General features: G+C 47.7%; 1 protein-coding gene across 1 annotated transcript in view; it reads left to right on the top strand.

Moving 5' to 3' along the window:
• LOC104072175 (coiled-coil domain-containing protein 30-like) overlaps nucleotides 1-17,474 on the top strand; it is a gene marked incomplete at its 3' end in the record, with an annotated part of 33,763 nt that extends 16,289 nt beyond the window's left edge. The window contains exons 9-25 of the mRNA XM_009587180.1: nucleotides 409-507; nucleotides 1,156-1,281; nucleotides 3,109-3,246; nucleotides 4,074-4,231; nucleotides 5,278-5,524; nucleotides 7,202-7,375; nucleotides 7,704-7,913; nucleotides 8,553-8,710; nucleotides 9,443-9,509; nucleotides 9,542-9,634; nucleotides 10,219-10,340; nucleotides 11,428-11,569; nucleotides 12,146-12,282; nucleotides 12,578-12,692; nucleotides 13,733-13,847; nucleotides 16,790-16,851; nucleotides 17,409-17,474. Coding sequence (XP_009585475.1) covers nucleotides 409-507; nucleotides 1,156-1,281; nucleotides 3,109-3,246; nucleotides 4,074-4,231; nucleotides 5,278-5,524; nucleotides 7,202-7,375; nucleotides 7,704-7,913; nucleotides 8,553-8,710; nucleotides 9,443-9,509; nucleotides 9,542-9,634; nucleotides 10,219-10,340; nucleotides 11,428-11,569; nucleotides 12,146-12,282; nucleotides 12,578-12,692; nucleotides 13,733-13,847; nucleotides 16,790-16,851; nucleotides 17,409-17,474 — 2,229 coding nt within the window. The remainder of the gene's footprint in view (nucleotides 1-408; nucleotides 508-1,155; nucleotides 1,282-3,108; nucleotides 3,247-4,073; nucleotides 4,232-5,277; nucleotides 5,525-7,201; nucleotides 7,376-7,703; nucleotides 7,914-8,552; nucleotides 8,711-9,442; nucleotides 9,510-9,541; nucleotides 9,635-10,218; nucleotides 10,341-11,427; nucleotides 11,570-12,145; nucleotides 12,283-12,577; nucleotides 12,693-13,732; nucleotides 13,848-16,789; nucleotides 16,852-17,408) is intronic.
• Nucleotides 17,475-17,696: the final 222 nt, after the last annotated feature.

The following is a 17,696-nucleotide window of genomic DNA, read 5'->3' as shown; positions in this document are numbered from 1 at the left end:
GGGAGTGGGCACTGCAACGGCATGGGAAAGGAGGATGACCCGTGATATAAATCAGGGTCTCGTGGGGTCCTCCGTGTTGGGAGAGCAGCATGTAAAAGGCCCACAAGCTGTGGAGGCCTTGAATTTTCACCGTATGTCTGGGTTGTTTCTCTCCTTTTGTGGAGCAGGGTTCTTTCATTTTCTGACTTGGCCTTGGACGGCTCCTTCACCCTTTGAAGCAGCAGGATGAAAGATGTGAGCTGGAGCTAGCCCACGCTGGCGGCTGTCCATGTCCCCTCCTACTCCTCGCTTCCAAACATGGGGCTTATTCTGTAACAGCTGCACAAGGAGCAATTTAGTAGTAGTTGTGCATTTAGTACTAGTTGGGAGCACTGGTTTGGTTTTAACTTGTGGCTTGTCTATGTTAAGATCACAAGTTTAGAAACAGAGTTACTTGAAGTGCAGAAGAATAAAACTGAGATGAGTGGGGAAGAGCAGGCATCGTCTGGAGCACAAGAGATACAAGAGGTAAGAGGATTTCCTTGGGAAAAAAATTGTTTTGTTTAGAAATGTATTAAATGAGCATCTCCTGTGAATGCTCTTTGTCACCATCTTCTGAGAATGGTAGCCCATCAGCTCATGCAAGACAGATGGATGTCTTTGGAGGAAAGCAGCTAACATGCCAATATTATCTCTCTGGTAACTCATCTCTCTTATGAGATTGTCTTGCCTTCAGCACTGTGGAGCTTGTTGACTCCCCGGTGAGGGTGAAGGGTTTACACATGTAAAGGTGCTTGACTCTTGTTTAGGGTTTCGTGAAACCTGGGTAGTGCGTAGATACGTTTCCAAGCCTCTTTCCCAGCTGGTTTTGGGCTGACTTTGCCGTCAGTTTGTTACTTGCCAGCCAGACAATTGGATCTGCCAGGTGTCTAAGCCAGGCAGAGCTTATTATAGGTGGGAGATGACCTTCCCAAGGTATCTTGGGTCAGGTGGTGGCTCCAGGCCTTCAGAGATGTCCAGCCAGCCCTGGGTATAAGGTGCGGGAATCCTGCTGGCAACTTTTGAGAACCATTTTTTCCCAGCCTTGTTTTTCTAGAAGACACATTTTCTGCAAAGTTTCTCTTTTGCTAAAATAAATGATGTCGTGGAAGTGACGCTTAATCTTGCTTGTTCCAGATGCTGGAAAGCTGTCAGGAAACGATAGAAAAGTTGGGAAGTCAGCTGGGAGAGCGGAGAGAACGGAGGAAGCAACTTGCATCTGAGCTTGAACTGTTACGAGAAGATCTGAAGGCTGAGAAGAAGGTATTGGGCAGCCAGGTACGTATAGCTCCTACAGTGGGACTCCCTGCAGGAGGCAGTTGCCTTTTGTGACTCCATAAAACATCCCCAGTTGCCCCCCAAGTGTGTCGCTTGACTTCTCCTGGTGCATTTCTCTATTCCAGCCAGTTTCAAAGCTGCTTTGGTAGATGGTTTTAAATCCATCTGCTTTACTGGAACTGTCTCTATTCCGTAATTTATTTTTTCTTTCTAATAACAAAACAGTAATTCAAAGTTTGTAGCCAAAAGCCCCCTTCTCTAGAGGGCAGAGTGGAAGTTTTCAGACTTAGGTATTTTGTGTTATTTTGTGACCATCTCCGTGTCACAACACGGCAGGGTACTTGTAGATTTGTGCCAAGACCTCCCTGCAGAGCAACATCGCGGTTACCCGTTAGCAGCGATTGCTTTTCTGAGGGCAGTCAACTGGCTAATTCTGCATCTGTTTAACACGGGCACCCTTTAATGTTGATAGTATCTTTCTTAACCAGAATATGGCATGATAAGAAGTCAGAACACCTAAGAGTCAGAGAAGTCTACATGAGCAGCTTGTTGGGATCCTGGCGCTGCTTTTTGTTACGTGCCCTGAGGACCTCAGTACACTTCGCTTGAGGTGATTTAACTGCTAGGTAGACTGCTGGTGGGTTTATCTCTGCTGGGAGAGTTGCTGGTGCTCTTGTCTTCCAGTTGGGCCGTAGAGGAGAGAGCGCATGTAATGCCAGCAAAATTGCACAAGGGCTGGTGCAGACATAGGCAGGATAGGGGCTGAAAATTAGGCTAAAAATTTAGGAGAGCTGCAGATCTGTGGCCTGGATCAGGCAGACAAGGGGGACCTGAGAGAGACTGGCAAAGGGGGCTGTTTACATCTATTACAAAACCCATTTTTTAGCGCTTTGAGAGGCCTTAAACCATATGACTTCCTTGAACGTAAGTAAAAAACAATGAAAGTCCTGAACTGTTGGCGCAACTGCATATGCACAAGGACCTTACTGGAGGAACAGTGGCATCTAGAGGACAGGACTTTTGTAGTGCTGTTAAGCAACAAATTCACATTATAAAAGCTCAGGATGCAGACCAAGCCTTTCAGAAGAGCAGTTTAGGAAGGGGCTAGGTCAGTCCATGAATACACATATGAAAAGAAATTGCCTGATTTGGGGGATGATGGGGAAAGCGGGAAGAGTCACTCTTTAACCTTTGCATCCCAATAGTTCAATCTACTCATGGTCCAGGGACCTTTTGATCAAAATCATACATCCCTGTAAGTTTGGTTGTAATTCAGCCACCAGTTGGCCGGTGGTTTTGCCTAAGGAGAGGACTATTTTTCCATCAAAGGCATCATGAGATGAAATCCAATGACCTGTTTTAGACTGGACAGCTGTAACAGTCTTTAAAATAGACAACTTTGCATGTGTTTGGTAGGATTCCTGACTTCACAAATGGGTTCATTCCCTTTTGCTAGAGTAGCTGTATTGCGACGAATCATTTACCAACTGAGTGCTGGAAGCTAGCTTGGCATGAAATCATCGGGTTCTCGTGGGTGATACGCACCTGGAGGTCAAGATCTGAGGTTGTTCAACGTTGTGTTTGTCAGGATGTCCAACACATAGAATGGGGGAGTAAATTGGATAGTATTTTTGTTCTTGTACATTTTAATGATGTGCTATGAACTGATGCTGTACAAAGAGCTCTTTGCATTTGTTTGGAACTCTCTTCTTGTTTTTAAGGGGTTTTTGGACATTTGAGAGGAGAAAGCTTTTTCTGAGCTTGTAGTTAGGGGTGTGTTACATCCGCCAACTCCTGTTGTTTCCTCACCAGGGGTTGCCTGACTCAAAATCAGAGTTTACAAACCGTTGTAATAACTTCCTGAGTCTCCAAAGAACATCAGCAAGCAGGGGTCTCATTAATGTATCCCATGAGAAGCTACAAAAAGATAATGCTTTGTTAGGTACAGAGGTGAGAAATGTAAAGAAACCCCCGTTGTTCTGGTGTCTGATGCAGACAGAAACTGCTAGTGTATATTGCTCAAATATAAATAAATTCCTCTTGGTGTAGATAAGAAGACCTGGAATTGAAATATTAGTGCTAGCATACACTCAGGAAGAGCTGTTGATTAAAAAGCTTTAGGAATCAAAGTCATTGCTAGCATTTAGTGGACTTAGTAGCATTTTTCTTTGAAGCATTTGGTTTCACTGCTGCTTAGCAGGGAATATTAGACTAGGCAGATTCTGGTTCCGATCCAGTCTGGGATTTCCTGTGTCCTTATGCACTCCTCGTGCCTTCGCTTCTTGCCCCTTTTATTTTCTTGGCATCTGCTCTTCATGTCTCAGGTTTTGGGTCTGCCATTGCCTGGCGTTAAGGCATTAAGTGACGTTGAAAGTGGAGAGCAGCCATCCATAGAAAGTTGGTTTGGGTTGACTTGGATGGAGGATGCTCTCTGTGTGAGACAGCTGAATACATACCTTGTACTCTTCCCATTTTTCCAAGAATTGCTAGTTTTGTAAAGAAATATGGCACATGATATAAAGCCCTGAGAACTACAGATGGGCAACAGAAAGATGAAATCAAGTAAATAAATGTGATTTGATGATAGTTTACACGCAGCTACTTCCCATGCAGAAAAAAGGATTTGCATGTGTATCTTCAAGGGTGAAGAACTACAATAATTTAGCTAAAGAATCATAAGCCATGTCTTGATGAAGTCTCCAGACTGCCTTATACTGCTCAAAAGGTTTCCATGAGACCAAAGAAAATCAAAGTTGTGGTGTTTTCTGACCTTACAGGTCTCTGAACTCCTACAAGAAAGAGAACAGATTAACAAACTCGAGCAGAAACATGAAGATCTATGTACAGATGAAAGGATGTATGAAGAACAGATGGCTAAAGTAGTATTTTTGGAAGAACAGATCAAAAACTTGAGGGATGAACAAGAACTGCTCTGGTAAACCTTAACAAAGCCTGTGGTACTTTCTGCTTCTTATCTTTGCTGACTAATTTTTTAGTCTTTTAAAAATCCCCATAGTGCTGCTTCTGGCAAAAATGGGCACAGCAGCTTTGTGTCTTCCTTATCGGGTAATCGTCTCTCTGTAGAGATTTTGGTGAATAAGCATTTCCCTTAGTGACATCATGATCAGTCAGGAGTAAACCTTTCTTTTCTGCAGCTATTCCAGATTCTGAACGGCATAAATGAGAACTGTCCTTAGGGAGGAGGCTGTTTCGCTTGGAGTGAGGAAGTATTTGGACTGTCACGGTCCCAAAAAGCTCCCATCATGGGCTAGGGCTCCTTGGGGCTAAGTGCTGCCAGCAGCTGGTGATATACATCCTGCTGTGGATTTTGGTTGTCCTTGGAGGGCAGGTGGCAGCAGGCGTTGGGGTTGTAAACGAAGCTTTTACAGGTCCCCTGACTCCCCTTTTTCAGTAGAGCAATACAAATTTGGAGTTGGAGCATCCATGCCCAGGCTCTCATTATTAAGTAAAAGCTTGGATTAAATCCAGTATGGTTACAGTTGTCTCAATTACCTGGATAACTAGGTACCGAGATAAAGTAAAACTGGGATAAGACAGGTAGGTTAGCTTATAGGGACATACAGTTTGGATTGACATAAGTGAGACAGCTTGATTGAGAGACCTGAGCCCGTACTTCCATACAGTGGGGCGTTGTGCAAGTGCTTCTGTGCCGCTTGTGAGCACAGACCAGCTCACGTGGCCCCACGCGAGTGTTTCCTTGCCAGCAGTTAACCTACTCATGAATGACTGAGAGCTGACCCTTTGGACACACGTGTTTTTGTGGGTCAGTGTCCAGGGGGGACTGACCCTTGCCCAGAACTGCTAGACCCAGGATTAAATCCCCTTTGGAGCCTCCTGAGACACTTGAGCGTTGCCTTGAGCATTTCACCGGACTCTCGTATCCCAAGTTTTTCCCCTTCAGAGAGTCGTTTCCCTTGAATGTGTATAGTTATCTCTCTCCTTTACTATTTCTCCTTCGAGTTCTGAATTACTAGAAAGCAACAAGAAGAGGGAGGAGCTAGAAAAGCAGCTAAAAGAGAGCAATGAAGAAAAACGGTTGTTACTGGAAGAAATTGCCCAGCTAAAACAAGATATCCTGACTACCCGGGAGCAGGGCGACAGCATGCTTGAAGAGGTTTTGAGAATGAATCAAGGCATGGCGCATAAAGAGAACAGGTTTCTCGTGTCGCAGAGCGCTGCAGGCAGTTTAGATGGGAGCATTAAACAGGTATGGGCAGCTTTGCCATCCTCACCGTACTTTTTTTCACTAATTCAGTGGCAAAACCTAATTAAAGTGTACTGGAAGCCAGTCCTTGTAGTGTTAGCATGCTGGGGGAGATGAGAGGCTGACTGATTTGCTTGGGGAAAATGTTTGGAAATTAGCAATGTCATAATTTCCTTCCGTCATGTTTTTGGACATAGTGGGAACTTGGATAAACTGAATGACCACCTTAGTACACATGAAAGAAATAAGTTATACAGTCCTTAAATGATGTTTTAAACCTTTTGGAGCTCTTTCTCAGCTCCTTTTTGGAGTGTGAGCAATAGAGCTGGCTTGCTATTCCCACAACAGTCTTGCTCTTGCTGTAGGCAGAAGCTGTTCCTCTTCCCTGCTCCTCTTCGGGATTTTCTGCTCTTGCACTCCAGTGCTTGATCTTATCCCACAACTGCTGCCCTGCAGTGGCAGCTCACAGGCAGCTGGGTTTTGCTGCAGCTGGTGTCTCAGTTACTGCTCTCCGATTGCTCTACCAGCTGGCGGGCAGGACCCCTATTTGTCACTAGGTTTAGCTGTGTTTTAAATGCAATTTGACCTTTCTTACTGTGTGATATAAAAAAGAAGGGGAAGAGCTGCTAGTCCTGCCAGAAGGGGAAGAAATGATGAAGGTACCCAGGATGGGGAGTCTGAGGAGGAGCAAGGATTATATGCAAGAGTTTGGAAGAGAAGAGAGGACAGGGTGGCCTGTAGGCAGGAGTGGGAGTGGAAAGGAGAGGATCAGAGTCGTGCTGATACCAAGAAGCAGCAAATCTGTACAGTTAGAGCAGACCAAAGCAAGATACAAGGTGTAGAGGGGATGCTGAAAAGGATCCTGATAGAAGCAGGTGTGGAAAAAATCCACAAAACCTAACTGATCTAGAGGACAAATAACATTGCCAGATCCCACAGTGCTGGATTGAGACTTCCCAGCTTGAGAATTTATCTGGGGATTTATCTGAGAAGGGAAGCTTGATCTTCAGTGGATTTCATCTGGTCCCAAGAACAGAGGGTGAAGACGCAAAGTGGGAATGCAGATCAGCAGATGGCTGAAAGTGATGCTGGGAAGAAGGGTTTTGGTACACCAAACGTGGAAAGAACTTTTAGTCTTTGTACAAGGCACTTGCAAGAAGATGGATGAACAAAAGAGCTCAATTATCTTATGAAAGCCATCATAGACCATCGGTGACCACCTCATGGTGTCCAGGCTGCTGTCACATTGTGCCAGCGTGTTCTGTACCGCTGCCAGGACTCACTTTGTTCCTGCCACCTCTGGGAGTTGCGGCTGGCCGTGCCACTCCTGCTTAGTTGCCTTAGTGAGACTCTGGCACAAGAGTTAAGAGTAACTTAGGTGGTTTTGCTTTTGTTTTAACAGGGATTTGTTCCCTCATCCAGGTTATTGCATCTTCTCCCTCGACCTCAAGAGTTGTATCGGCTTCTCTGAGGGGATGGACAGGGTAGGGAGCAGGACATAGTGTGGGGGCAGAAGAAACGCTTGCCTGGCTTTACCCATTTTCCTACTTAAGGAAGGGATAAATTAATTTAAATTCCCTTAAATCCTACTGGCATACCTCTACCTGTCTTAATTACCAGTCTTTATCTTTCCTTGAAGTTAATTTCCGTGTAACCTTTGTCGTTTTACTGTTCCTGAAGAGTCTGTCCGACGAGAGATTCCAGCAGCAGGAGGAAAAAATGCAGCAATTGCGGCAGGACTTGCGTCGCGTTCAGAACTTGTGCAGCTCAGCCGAGAGGGAGCTGAGATATGAAAGGGAGAAGAATGTCGACTTACAAAAGCAAAACCTCTTGCTCCAACAAGAATGCACCAAGGTAGGAACAGAGCAGGGAGAACTGTTTAAAGACAGCATCACATCATTTTACAAGCTATGGGAGGTCTGAGGTGCTGGATATCAACAGAATGGACCTCGCTTAGATTTGACTGTACGGTACCTGGGGCTCTCAAGCGTGCTCTGTCGCAGCTTCATGGAAATCGCACTGCCTCCAAATAAAACTTTGTGTGTGTGCTGTACTTGCTCCCTGTATTTCTCTTTTATTCTTGTTCACTCTCTGGTAATCCTGTTGCCCCTTTCCTAATCAAGACATTTCAGGTCATACATGTTGAAGTGCAAACTTGATTTCTTCTTCTTTTGAAACTCAGGTCAAAGCTGAGCTGAAGCAAGCCCGGGCAAAACTCTCGGACACAACTGAAACATGCTCCTCTCTCTCAGCACAGTGGGAAAAAAGCCAGCAGAAGGTCAAAGAACTCGAACAAGAGCTCTCGAAGTGCTCCCAGGCTGATAAACTGCAGAGCAGTCTGCAAGAGAAACTTGCACAGGAGAAATCCAAAGTATGCGAAGCACAAAAAAAGGTAACTCGCCAGCTTGAACTAAGTTAACAGGAGGTATGTTTTTAGCAGTTTTGTGCAGCTGTAGTTCAGAAAAAAGAAGCACTAGCAGCTCATGAATCGGTTCCTGAAGTCCATTTTGCTAGTCCATTTTGAGATCACTTGGCTAAATATTTTGGAAAAATGTCTGTTATTAGTGGGAGCATAATCAAGACAATAGAAGCCAAATCCAATGGCTCAACTCCTGTCTCTAAAGCTTAGTATCTCCGAGAATACTGGTGGTAGGGCTGGCAGGCACAGGGAGCCCAGATCATGTTCTTGCTGAGGAGATTTGCTGCTGTTTGCTATCTGGTAAATTGCAAAAGCTTGTGTTTTCCATGGCATCGATTCTGCCATGTTCCTGCACTAATCGTTGGATTTGGTTTTGAAGTGTGCAGGATCAAATTAGGTGCAAAAAGGATTGTTGCGAATTCATGACACAGTATCTGATCCAAAATCTGGTAGCCGTTGGAAAGGTTTTACTTTTAATGGACTTTGACACAGAGACATGCAGAAGTACTTTTGAGTAGAAGCAAGCAAATCTTTCATTCCCATGACTCCCTTGGATTCAGATACTGTCCTATAAATTCAGAAAGTTTAATCCGTGTCCAATTTTTATCTGAGATTTCAAAACTCCAGCAAAAGCTAAAAGATTCCCAACACCAACTGCTGCTGGTAGAGGCCCGTGTTTCAGACAAGAAACTCCTGGAGGAGGAATTGAAGGAGGCTCGAGAAAATGAAGCCCGTGTACAGCAAGAACTTCACGAGGAGCAGCTGAAAAGGTACCCAGAGCTGGGTAAGACCTGTTCTGTGTGCGGAGGGCAGGTGTGTGCCAGCAAATGCTGCTGTGCCAGCCTGCCAGCTACCTCCTGCAGCTCCATGCCTGGCCCTAGGTGGCCTCGCAGTCACTGCATCACTCGTTTCGCTTCCTATCTCTCCTTTTGACCAGCCAGTGTGCCTGGCAGAGGTCCACAGGATCCCCTCTTTGAGATTTAAAAGAGTTCTGGAGACTTCAGCTGCCTCAGAAAGTGTGTGGCCAGCCCAGTGATTTGGTTTACCCTCTAGATGCCAGCACTCCCTTTTCTTGGGCAGCTGGGATTGATGACCCCAGATACATCATGCACCCTTTCATGTGCCACTGGGACACGGGGACAACCAGGACGTACTGATTTCTTTCTGCCACCAGTGTTGCCCAGGGCAGGTGCAGAGCAGTGTGATGTTGTTTTTAGATCGCAGCCAGCCTTGAATTCATCGTGGCACATCACGGGCTGGTCTCCACGTCAGTGTCTCACTGTCACACCAACATGCTTTTAGGAAGCTCCACCCTTTCATGTGCCACTGGGACACGGGGACAACCAGGACGTACTGATTTCTTTCTGCCACCAGTGTTGCCCAGGGCAGGTGCAGAGCAGTGTGATGTTGTTTTTAGATCGCAGCCAGCCTTGAATTCATCGTGGCACATCACGGGCTGGTCTCCACGTCAGTGTCTCACTGTCACACCAACATGCTTTTAGGAAGCTCCTGGAGCAGCAGGTGGAGGAGCTGCGGCAGGAGCTCCGGCATTCGCAGGGGACGGGGGGGGTGGGCGGCGGCAGCAGCTCCGGCATTCGCAGGAGACGGAGGCGTCGCTGGCCAAGATGCATGTGGAGCTGCAGGCCAAGGCTCGGCACGTCCTAGAAGATGAGAGGAAAACTGACTCGTGCGAGGTGAGCTGCAGCACGGATGGGTCCTCATCACCCAAGGGGATGCTGTGCTGGTGGCTGACTCTAGAGCAGACCACTGAGCTCTAGGGGGAAATGGGACCATGCCAGTGTGAAATCTGTGCCTGGGAACTGCTGAAATGGGTCAAATCCAGCCAGGTGCTGAGCCCTTGCAGATCCCACTGATTTAAACAGGAGCTGGAGGAAAAGCACTGTCCCATCTTGTGTAGGCTTCCTGGGGATGCAGCTCTGAGGGCACAGAAGGAGGACGTGATGGCCTCTTCCCCACTCCCTTCCCCTTTTCTGGCAGAGCATGGAGCTTTTTGCAGGAAAATTTTGGCAGAGTCCGCTGCCTGGGAGGATGCATTACCTCTCTCTGCCCTGTTGAAACCTACAGCAGCACAGAAACCCACAACCCCTTCTCTAAAGGGAGGAGGCAGTGGCCTTGGGGGGCAGAAGGGGTGGATATTATCTGTAGTGGGCACCACTAGGATTTGTGACAGAGAAACATTGGCAACCAGACTGAAAGGAGGCAGAGGGACCCCTATAGATGAGGACACACACACAAATAAAAAACAGACGTTTTCCAGCACCTCCAGTGTCAGAAGGAGAACCAGAAGCTTTCAGAGCAACTTTCACTGCTGAAGGAGGAAAACAAAGCCCTTTACGAGGAAGGAGTCCGTCTCCTGAACCAGAAGGATCTGTGTGTCAGGTAATGACTGAAGCAGCAGGGGATATGTAAACACACAAAAACCTACCCAGGAATTGCCGTTTATGTGACTGGCAGTGACACCGGATTTGACTGTTCTGTAGACTTTCTTGTCTCTCCTGTTCAAGGCATTTAGCACGGAGAGATCTGCCTTAACCTGACACCCCTGTGTGCAATTATGTTATGCATCGCACGTCTACTGCCATGTTCTGCTTGGCGGCTGAAGGAGCGCAGAAAACGAGGGGGTGCCTAGGGAGGGCTGTGGGTGCTGTTTAGCGTCTGGCATTGGCAGAGATGCTCCATGGAGCTGCTCGTTGTACTTTTGATCTAATTTGAAGCACAGTAGCCTTTTTTGTCATGAGTTTTGAGCAAACGTGGGCAGATGTCCTTTATATGGTAGCAACTTCTCTTTTTTTTGACATTATTTTCCCTTCTATCCCAACTGGATAAAAATAAACAAGAGCACTGCCTAAATGAGACAGGTTTGAGGGGAAGAGCAGCGATTGCAAGTCTCGGTAGACAAAAATATTTAACCCCAGTGTCGCAGCTCTAAGAAGCGCCCACTGAAGTAGCTCTTTCTGCAACCTGTTTGCCTGACCCCTGCTGTTTAGGATTCTTCTTTGTCTGCCTTTTTCCCCCATACTTCCCCTTAACCACCCACGTCCCCACCCACCCAAACAGCTTGCTCCCATTTACCCTTTCCCTGTTACTTCCAGTTTTGGTGACGTTATAACCCTGTTTGATATAAAGAGCTGAAAGGGGCGAGCACAAGGATTTGTAAAGCTGGGAATCAGCTTTTGGGAATGCTTTGGGTCTCCTTCCCTCAATCAATTGCCATTTGGTTGACACTTAACAATATAACTTTTGCAACAAAAAAACCCCCAAACTGATCAGTGAAAAGACATAGCCCGGAAAGTCAGTGTGCTCATTCTGCCTTTAGCTGCGCAGCCAAAAGGAGCTGGGTAGATGGCTGAGGCTCCCAGTTCAGGCTTTGAAGAGCCTGAATAAATACAGGATATCTCCTGCCTTGCTCTCGACCCAGAACACAAAAGCATTTCACAGCCTGATATTTGTCTCTCTGCTTCCTCAGGAAATATAACGAAATGCAGCTCCGTCACAAAGACAAGATCCGCAGAGCCAAAGAGACCTTTATCCACGAGGTGAAACAAAGGGACAGCAGAATTAAGCAGCTTGAAAATGAGCTCAGTGAGTCAAAGCTCCAAGTGGAAAAGGTGAGAGGACACATCAAGGGCTTCTCCTACGAGGGAAGGCAGGGGAGCAGGCTAGAGTGTGTCTGCAGGAGCATCCCTTCTTCCAAAAAGAAACGCAGTTCAGGAAAAAAGGAAATGAGGTTTAGGAACAGCTGGTTTGCAGGCAACGGGATAGCACTGTTAAACAACCAGACAGTTGGAGCATGGAGAGCTCTGCCTGATGTGCTGCTCCTGCTCTGTGCGCAGGACTGACGCTGCCCTGGGAAACGGCTGCATTGCCAAGGGCCACCAGCCCGTCCTTGTAGGAACAAAAAACCAAAAGGAAATTCCTGGCTCAAGTTTGCCCTCGGGGGGAACCTGTGTCCTCAAATCCCATTCAGAAACTACCTAAGCTCCATCTTCTTTTGCCTCAGAAATATTACTGCTGGGAAGTGACTGAAAAGCTGCTTTTTGGGGTATGTTACATCAAATAGTATATCGCTTCTAGGAGTGAACATGCTTGGTGGTGACCCCTCTGGTAATGCACTCTAAGGTTTACAGAGGACAGAGAAGAGCGAAGCATAATGGCTGGTTATTTCCTTCTGCAACACTGCTCAGGGGAAGGTGCTGATTGCACAGATCACTGCTGAGAATGAGAAATTACTCCAGGAAAGAAGACGGCTCCTCCAGAAGATCACTGACCAAGAGGAGACTCCTTGGAGCAACCGGTCTACGATTGCCACCCTGCAGAACAGGTAGGCACTTAGTGATGTCCACACCCCTGGGAGCCTGCCTCTTCCCAGCGCTTCTCTGGTTTTATGCCTATTTCTCTTAAGAAATCCAGAGGAAAGCCTGAACTGTGCCCCACTAGCGCTGTGGCTTTTAATTGCTATGGGATGTAATTAGCTCCTTTCCCCATCAAAGCTCTCAGCATACAGCTGAAGACTGTGGAGGCCAAAGGGTCCGAGGTAGAAAAAGAAAATGCCCTTTTGAAAATGTAGCGTGGCCGGAAGAAAAATAACTTGTGCCTTGTATGTGTGACGTGCTTAGAGTGAAGATCCTGGACGAGGAGAACATGCGGCTGCACGAGAGCAAACTCCAGCTGTCCGGCCACATGCCCACCTCGCAGCGCGTGCCGAGGAGCATCCACGCTCCCAACACGGAGGTGAGACTCTGAGAGGGCTTGGTCTCAGCAGACAGGTTGCAGGAGCTGATGACTCCTGTGAATGAATCATAGAATCATAGAATATGTCAAGTTGGAAGGGACCCATAAGGATCGAGTCCAACTCCCTGTTCCTCGCAGGACTTCCTAAAACTAAACCATATGACTAAGAGCATCGTCCAGGCGTTCCTTGAACTCTTGAATGAGGGTTGGTGTTTGTAGCTGCAGCTGAGGGTGCCGGAGAAGGGCTGAATCGATCCTTCGGCTGGGATGGAAAGGGGCACCAAACACACAGTAGATTGGAGGGACTTTGTGGGGAGCTGAAAGCTCAATGCACTTGCCACACCAGCCCCATCCCCAAGCTGCTGTGAGATGAGATCCTTTTCACAAGGACAGAAATTTCACTTTGGCTCTTTTGCAGATTTAGAGTTGTTAAAAGACCTTAGTTTTAAAGCTAGCTCTAAAATTAGGAGAAATAACCCAGAGCAGTGTGGTTGGGAACGTTACTCCTGTAAGCCAAGAAACCTCAGAGGAAGCTGACCGATAATATTGACTACATTGAACTGAATGAAGATATGCCTTACCTAAAAATTCAGTTTCGGATTACCCAAGTTAATGAAGAACTTTGGGGGGAGAAATGGAGAAAAATCCAGGAAAGTCAAAGATTGTGTTTCAACAACTCTTCAAATAAAGCAGGTGGATTTGGAAGTTTATTGGTACATTTTGAAATTTGGAGGGAACCCAATTGGGTTGGAAATGAGCTGTTGAGGATGAAAGTGGTGTTTGGGCCTGGCAGAAAGAGCTGTTTCTGTGTTCCACTGTGTTTTATTTCTTTCTCTTTGTTTCACCTGGGCTAGTTAGGGGTTCTTTTAGTTTAAATTCAGACCCAAAGGACAAATCTATGATTAGTACCTCTGTGCGGCTGGAGTTCTTGGGGAGAACTGTCAGTGGAGTTGGGGGCACCTTGAAGACCAAGACTGTATGTTGAAATTCAGGGTCTGACATGCACCTCCTCCTTTGAAAGTCTCTGTTCCTCCTTCCAGGACTCGAAGAGCGTTAACTTCTCCGAACGCCAACTACAGAGTAAGGTGTTGCCATCTCCCCGTACCAGGTACCGTGGGGTAAAAGGAGGAGGCAGGGAATGCCTCTCTGCATGTGGTGAGGGAGAAGTTGAGCATTTTGGCTGCTCCACCCTGTGCTTTCACCTCCAAGGGTCTTTTTTTTTGTTGTTTTTTTTTTTGTCAAATTATAGGGAAAGTGGTATTGAAAAGACTTGATGAAACTAATGGGATGGAGAAGTAAAATTTTCAAAATATGCCGGGGAACACTGTGGGATTTAGAAATCAGCTTGGTGCCCAGTGGTTTTGGAGGAGTGTCTTTACACAAGAGGTTATGAGGCTTAGAGGACCACTGCTGCCTGGAGCTGTATAACCCATGTCCCAGGCTATGGGGCAGGAGGGAGCTTGAGCTGTTTCTCCACCTGTGTAGCCAGGAGCACCACAATCCGTGCCAAAACGGGCAAGGAGGAGGCAAAGAGACTCTGCAGCTCTGGTCTCTGCTTGCTGGAGACCCAGCCCGGTGGGCTTGCTTACAGCCTTCGGGTGCTACGGAGGGTGACAGACAGTCTGTCGCAAGTCAGAGTAGGTTCTGGGGTAGATGGGGGCTGTCACTTACTTGGCTGGAGGAAGACTGTCGGAGCTGTAGTCTAAGTGAAAGGCGTTGACCGTAGCCCTGCACTGCCTCGCGGAGGTGTTGGGAGGAGCGTTGGGGCTGCGCAGGTGGCAGAGGGTCAGATGGAGTTTGCAGAATGACTTAAGAGAGGGTATTTGTTTTCAGCTTCCCATCACAAGAACCGCCAGACTCCCTCAGCACCCTGAAGGCCACGCAAGACATGAAGCCTGAAGGAGAAGCTGAAAGCCAAGATTCATCCTTTTGCTTATCCCCCTCTCAACCTTCTGAGATCGGATACTTAAATGTAGCTTCGCCTGGAGACACCACAGCCTCCCAGCTGCAGGAGGAGAGTCAGAGCATCAGCTCTGAGAACTTCTAAACGGGGAGAGGTGTTTGTAAAATGCTAGCTGAACTGCAAGGTTTTGGGCTCCTGTTGCTGTGGGATGACAAGGACTGCAGGCGGAGAATTGCCAAATGGACTGACCTGGTGATTTCTGTGATATATTTCAACTAAATTATTCAACAGCTTTTTTAGAACTTGTCCAACTGTAGATGTGTGTCTGTCATCCCAGATCCACCTGGAGGCTGGAAACGATAGATAAACTCAGTGAAGTGGAAGAAGAGTGGGGTGAAGCGTATCTTCCCCTGAACCCTAATTCCTTGTCCAGTCAAAAATGACAAGCTTTGTAAATAAAATTCAGAAAAGTTCTCTTCCGCACTCTCTGATCCCGACCGTTCCCTGCCATGTGCCCACTTTTCTCCGTTCCCCTCGGTCTGTGCACGTGAAGGGAGATGGAGGGGACAAGGGAAGTGGAATAGGAGCATGGGTGGAGAAGAAAGGAGGAGATCTGAACATCCAGAAAGGAAAGAGGGTAGATCTTGAATGCTTACTAACAGTAATGGAGGGTCTATGAGGATGCTTGGGTGGGAGTAGAAGGAATCGGATCATGCAGAACAGGGGTGTAGAGGGGATCTGCGTATGCAAAGAGGGAAGCAGAAAGGATCAGTGTGAGCTGTGGGGAAGAGAAGGGATCTGAACGCACCTGAGTGGGTATGGAAGAGACCTGTGCGTACTGAGGAGGATGTGAGATGAATAGGAATCGCGGTTTGCATGAGGGGGAACCAAGGAAATCTGAGTGCTCGGAGGAGGAAGGGGAGAAGTCCTCAAAAATAATGAATCAGCCTGGAGGGCATCTGAGCATGCCTGGAGGGGGACGGAGGGGATCTGAACTGGCACAGAGGGCCACGGTGGGGATAAGAGCGGTCCCCAATGGGAAGAGAGTGGATTTCCCAAGGGAGGGAACAGAGGATCTCTGAGGAGAATGAAGAGGATCTGAGCACACATCAGTTGAGGTTTATTCAAAGCCTACGTGGCTCCAATTGCAATTCCAAAAAAAAAAAAATTTTTTTTTCCAATCTACCATGCTCTTTTGTATCTGTGCTGAAATCCAGTGTTAAAGATATTTGCTTGGAATTTGTCTTCTTGCTCTCCACTCAGGCTACACTTTATACCCATCTCAAAACAATTTCGAGCAACCTTTTCCGAAAGCGTGTGGTCCCCTGCATCTAGATGCTCTCTGCTTGTGCAGCTTGGGAGCAAGGACTCCTGAAACTTAAATTATCTTTGAGGGTTTTTTTATTTTCAACTTGATTTTTTTCACCCTTCAAGTCTCTTAATCTTGTTTCTCTGGAATCGTGTTTGTGTTTGCTCAGGTGAGGTTCAACGGTGCTTGTCCGTGACTCTTTGGGTCTCCCTGCGGAGAGGGCAGTGGGTGGATGGGGACAGCTCCCCAAAATGCCCCCTGTGAATTGGGCTGTGGTCACGGTGGGACACCCCGCCTCAGCGTGACACCTTTTCTCTCCCCACGGCACCCCAACCTGTGCTTCCCTGCGAGTCAGGGACGAGCTCAGGTGTTGGGGCTGCTCTCACCACCGCTCTGCTCTTGGGAGCTGCTTTGCAGCCGGGAGGAGAAGGCGGAGGCAGGCAGTGCCACAGCGCTGGGGCTGTTCGGTGAGGTGGAGAGGAGGAGTGAAGGAGCTCAGCCAGGAGGAGCTGCAACCATGGAGTGGTTCTCCTCTGCTTTCCTCCATGTGCTGTCTCCACACCTTGGGGATTTCACAAAGAAGGGTAAGTCCTGCCAGAAGGTCCCGTGCTCAAGACGGATCGCTATGAACTCGGAGATGCCTTCCCATCGTGGATGGAAGGCTGTCCTTGTGCAAAGCCTTCTCATGTCTTTATTTCAAGTACAGACCTCTGTCAGCACAGGAGGTCTTCTCATGGGGACACAGTTAAAACTCAGCTCTGCAGGTCAATTCCTGCATGGGTGATTTCAGGGGGAGGCGGTAGTGTAGATGATGCCTGTATCTGCTGGCTGGGCAAGGTGGTGAGCTTATTGACTTCAAGCATGGCCCGTCTTCTTCTTCCCCAGAGATCGCAAACATTTGGGACAGCGTGTCGGAGTGCTACCACCAAGAGCTGCTGATGAACAAGGTGGGGCTGCTTTCCTCATCCTCCCTCAGACCCTGATGTGTCCTGACCCCTCCTCTTGCCCTTTATTCCTCCCTCCAGCTTAGAAAGCAGAAAAAATGCCCCAGAAGGATACTGCAGTGGAGAGCTTTGCCAGAGAGCAACTTTTGGGTGAACGGAGAGAAAAAGCAAAGCCCTGCTTTAGACGAAGAAGAAGATGGGCTTTCTTCTTTGGAGTCTTCCCTAGCCTTGCTGGCAGGGTGTAACGACCAGGCAGAGAGCCTGGGGCAGTGCTCAGGGCTTTTCCCAGGGGTTGGCACTCCTCGGACCTTCTCGGGCTCCAGGTGGTGTGTCCTGCTTGTCCTTCACCTTGTGTGCCCTGGGAAGAGAAAAGAGAAGGGGGGAACAATCTGGAAGGCAAGGCTCTTCTCCACAGCTTTCCAACGTGCCCCACCTTGTCCGTGGGGACCACAGGGGTGGACAGGCCAATGGTTAAGCCTTAGCATGCCCAGACAAGTCTTCACGCTGTTCTCCCATCAGAAAAACTCCAACTTCTGTTTCTTTCTCACCCTTGTTTGCAGACTGTCAGACTAATGGGCATGGGCACCGTCTGCATCAGGGAAGAGGACTTCTGTAATGGGAACAAGGCAAGTTTCAAGGTCCAGAGACCCATGTGTAGATGAGGTGCTTAGGGACATGGTTTAGTGGGCATGGTGGTGTTGGGTTAACGATTGAACTTGATGATCTTAGAGGTCTTTTCCAACCTTAATGGAAGTTAAGGAAGTTAACCTTAAGCCAGTTCTGGTGGGGACCATGAGACCAGATCATGGCCTGCTAAGAAGAGACCTTTGGACCTGTGCTTCCCCCTT

The sequence above is a fragment of the Fulmarus glacialis genome, unplaced genomic scaffold, assembly GCF_000690835.1.
Source record: "Fulmarus glacialis isolate BGI_N327 unplaced genomic scaffold, ASM69083v1 scaffold30421, whole genome shotgun sequence".
In the NCBI taxonomy this organism is placed as follows: Eukaryota; Metazoa; Chordata; class Aves; order Procellariiformes; family Procellariidae; genus Fulmarus; species Fulmarus glacialis.
Note: the sequence above shows the minus strand (reverse complement) of the source record. Positions and strands in the feature narration are given on the sequence as shown.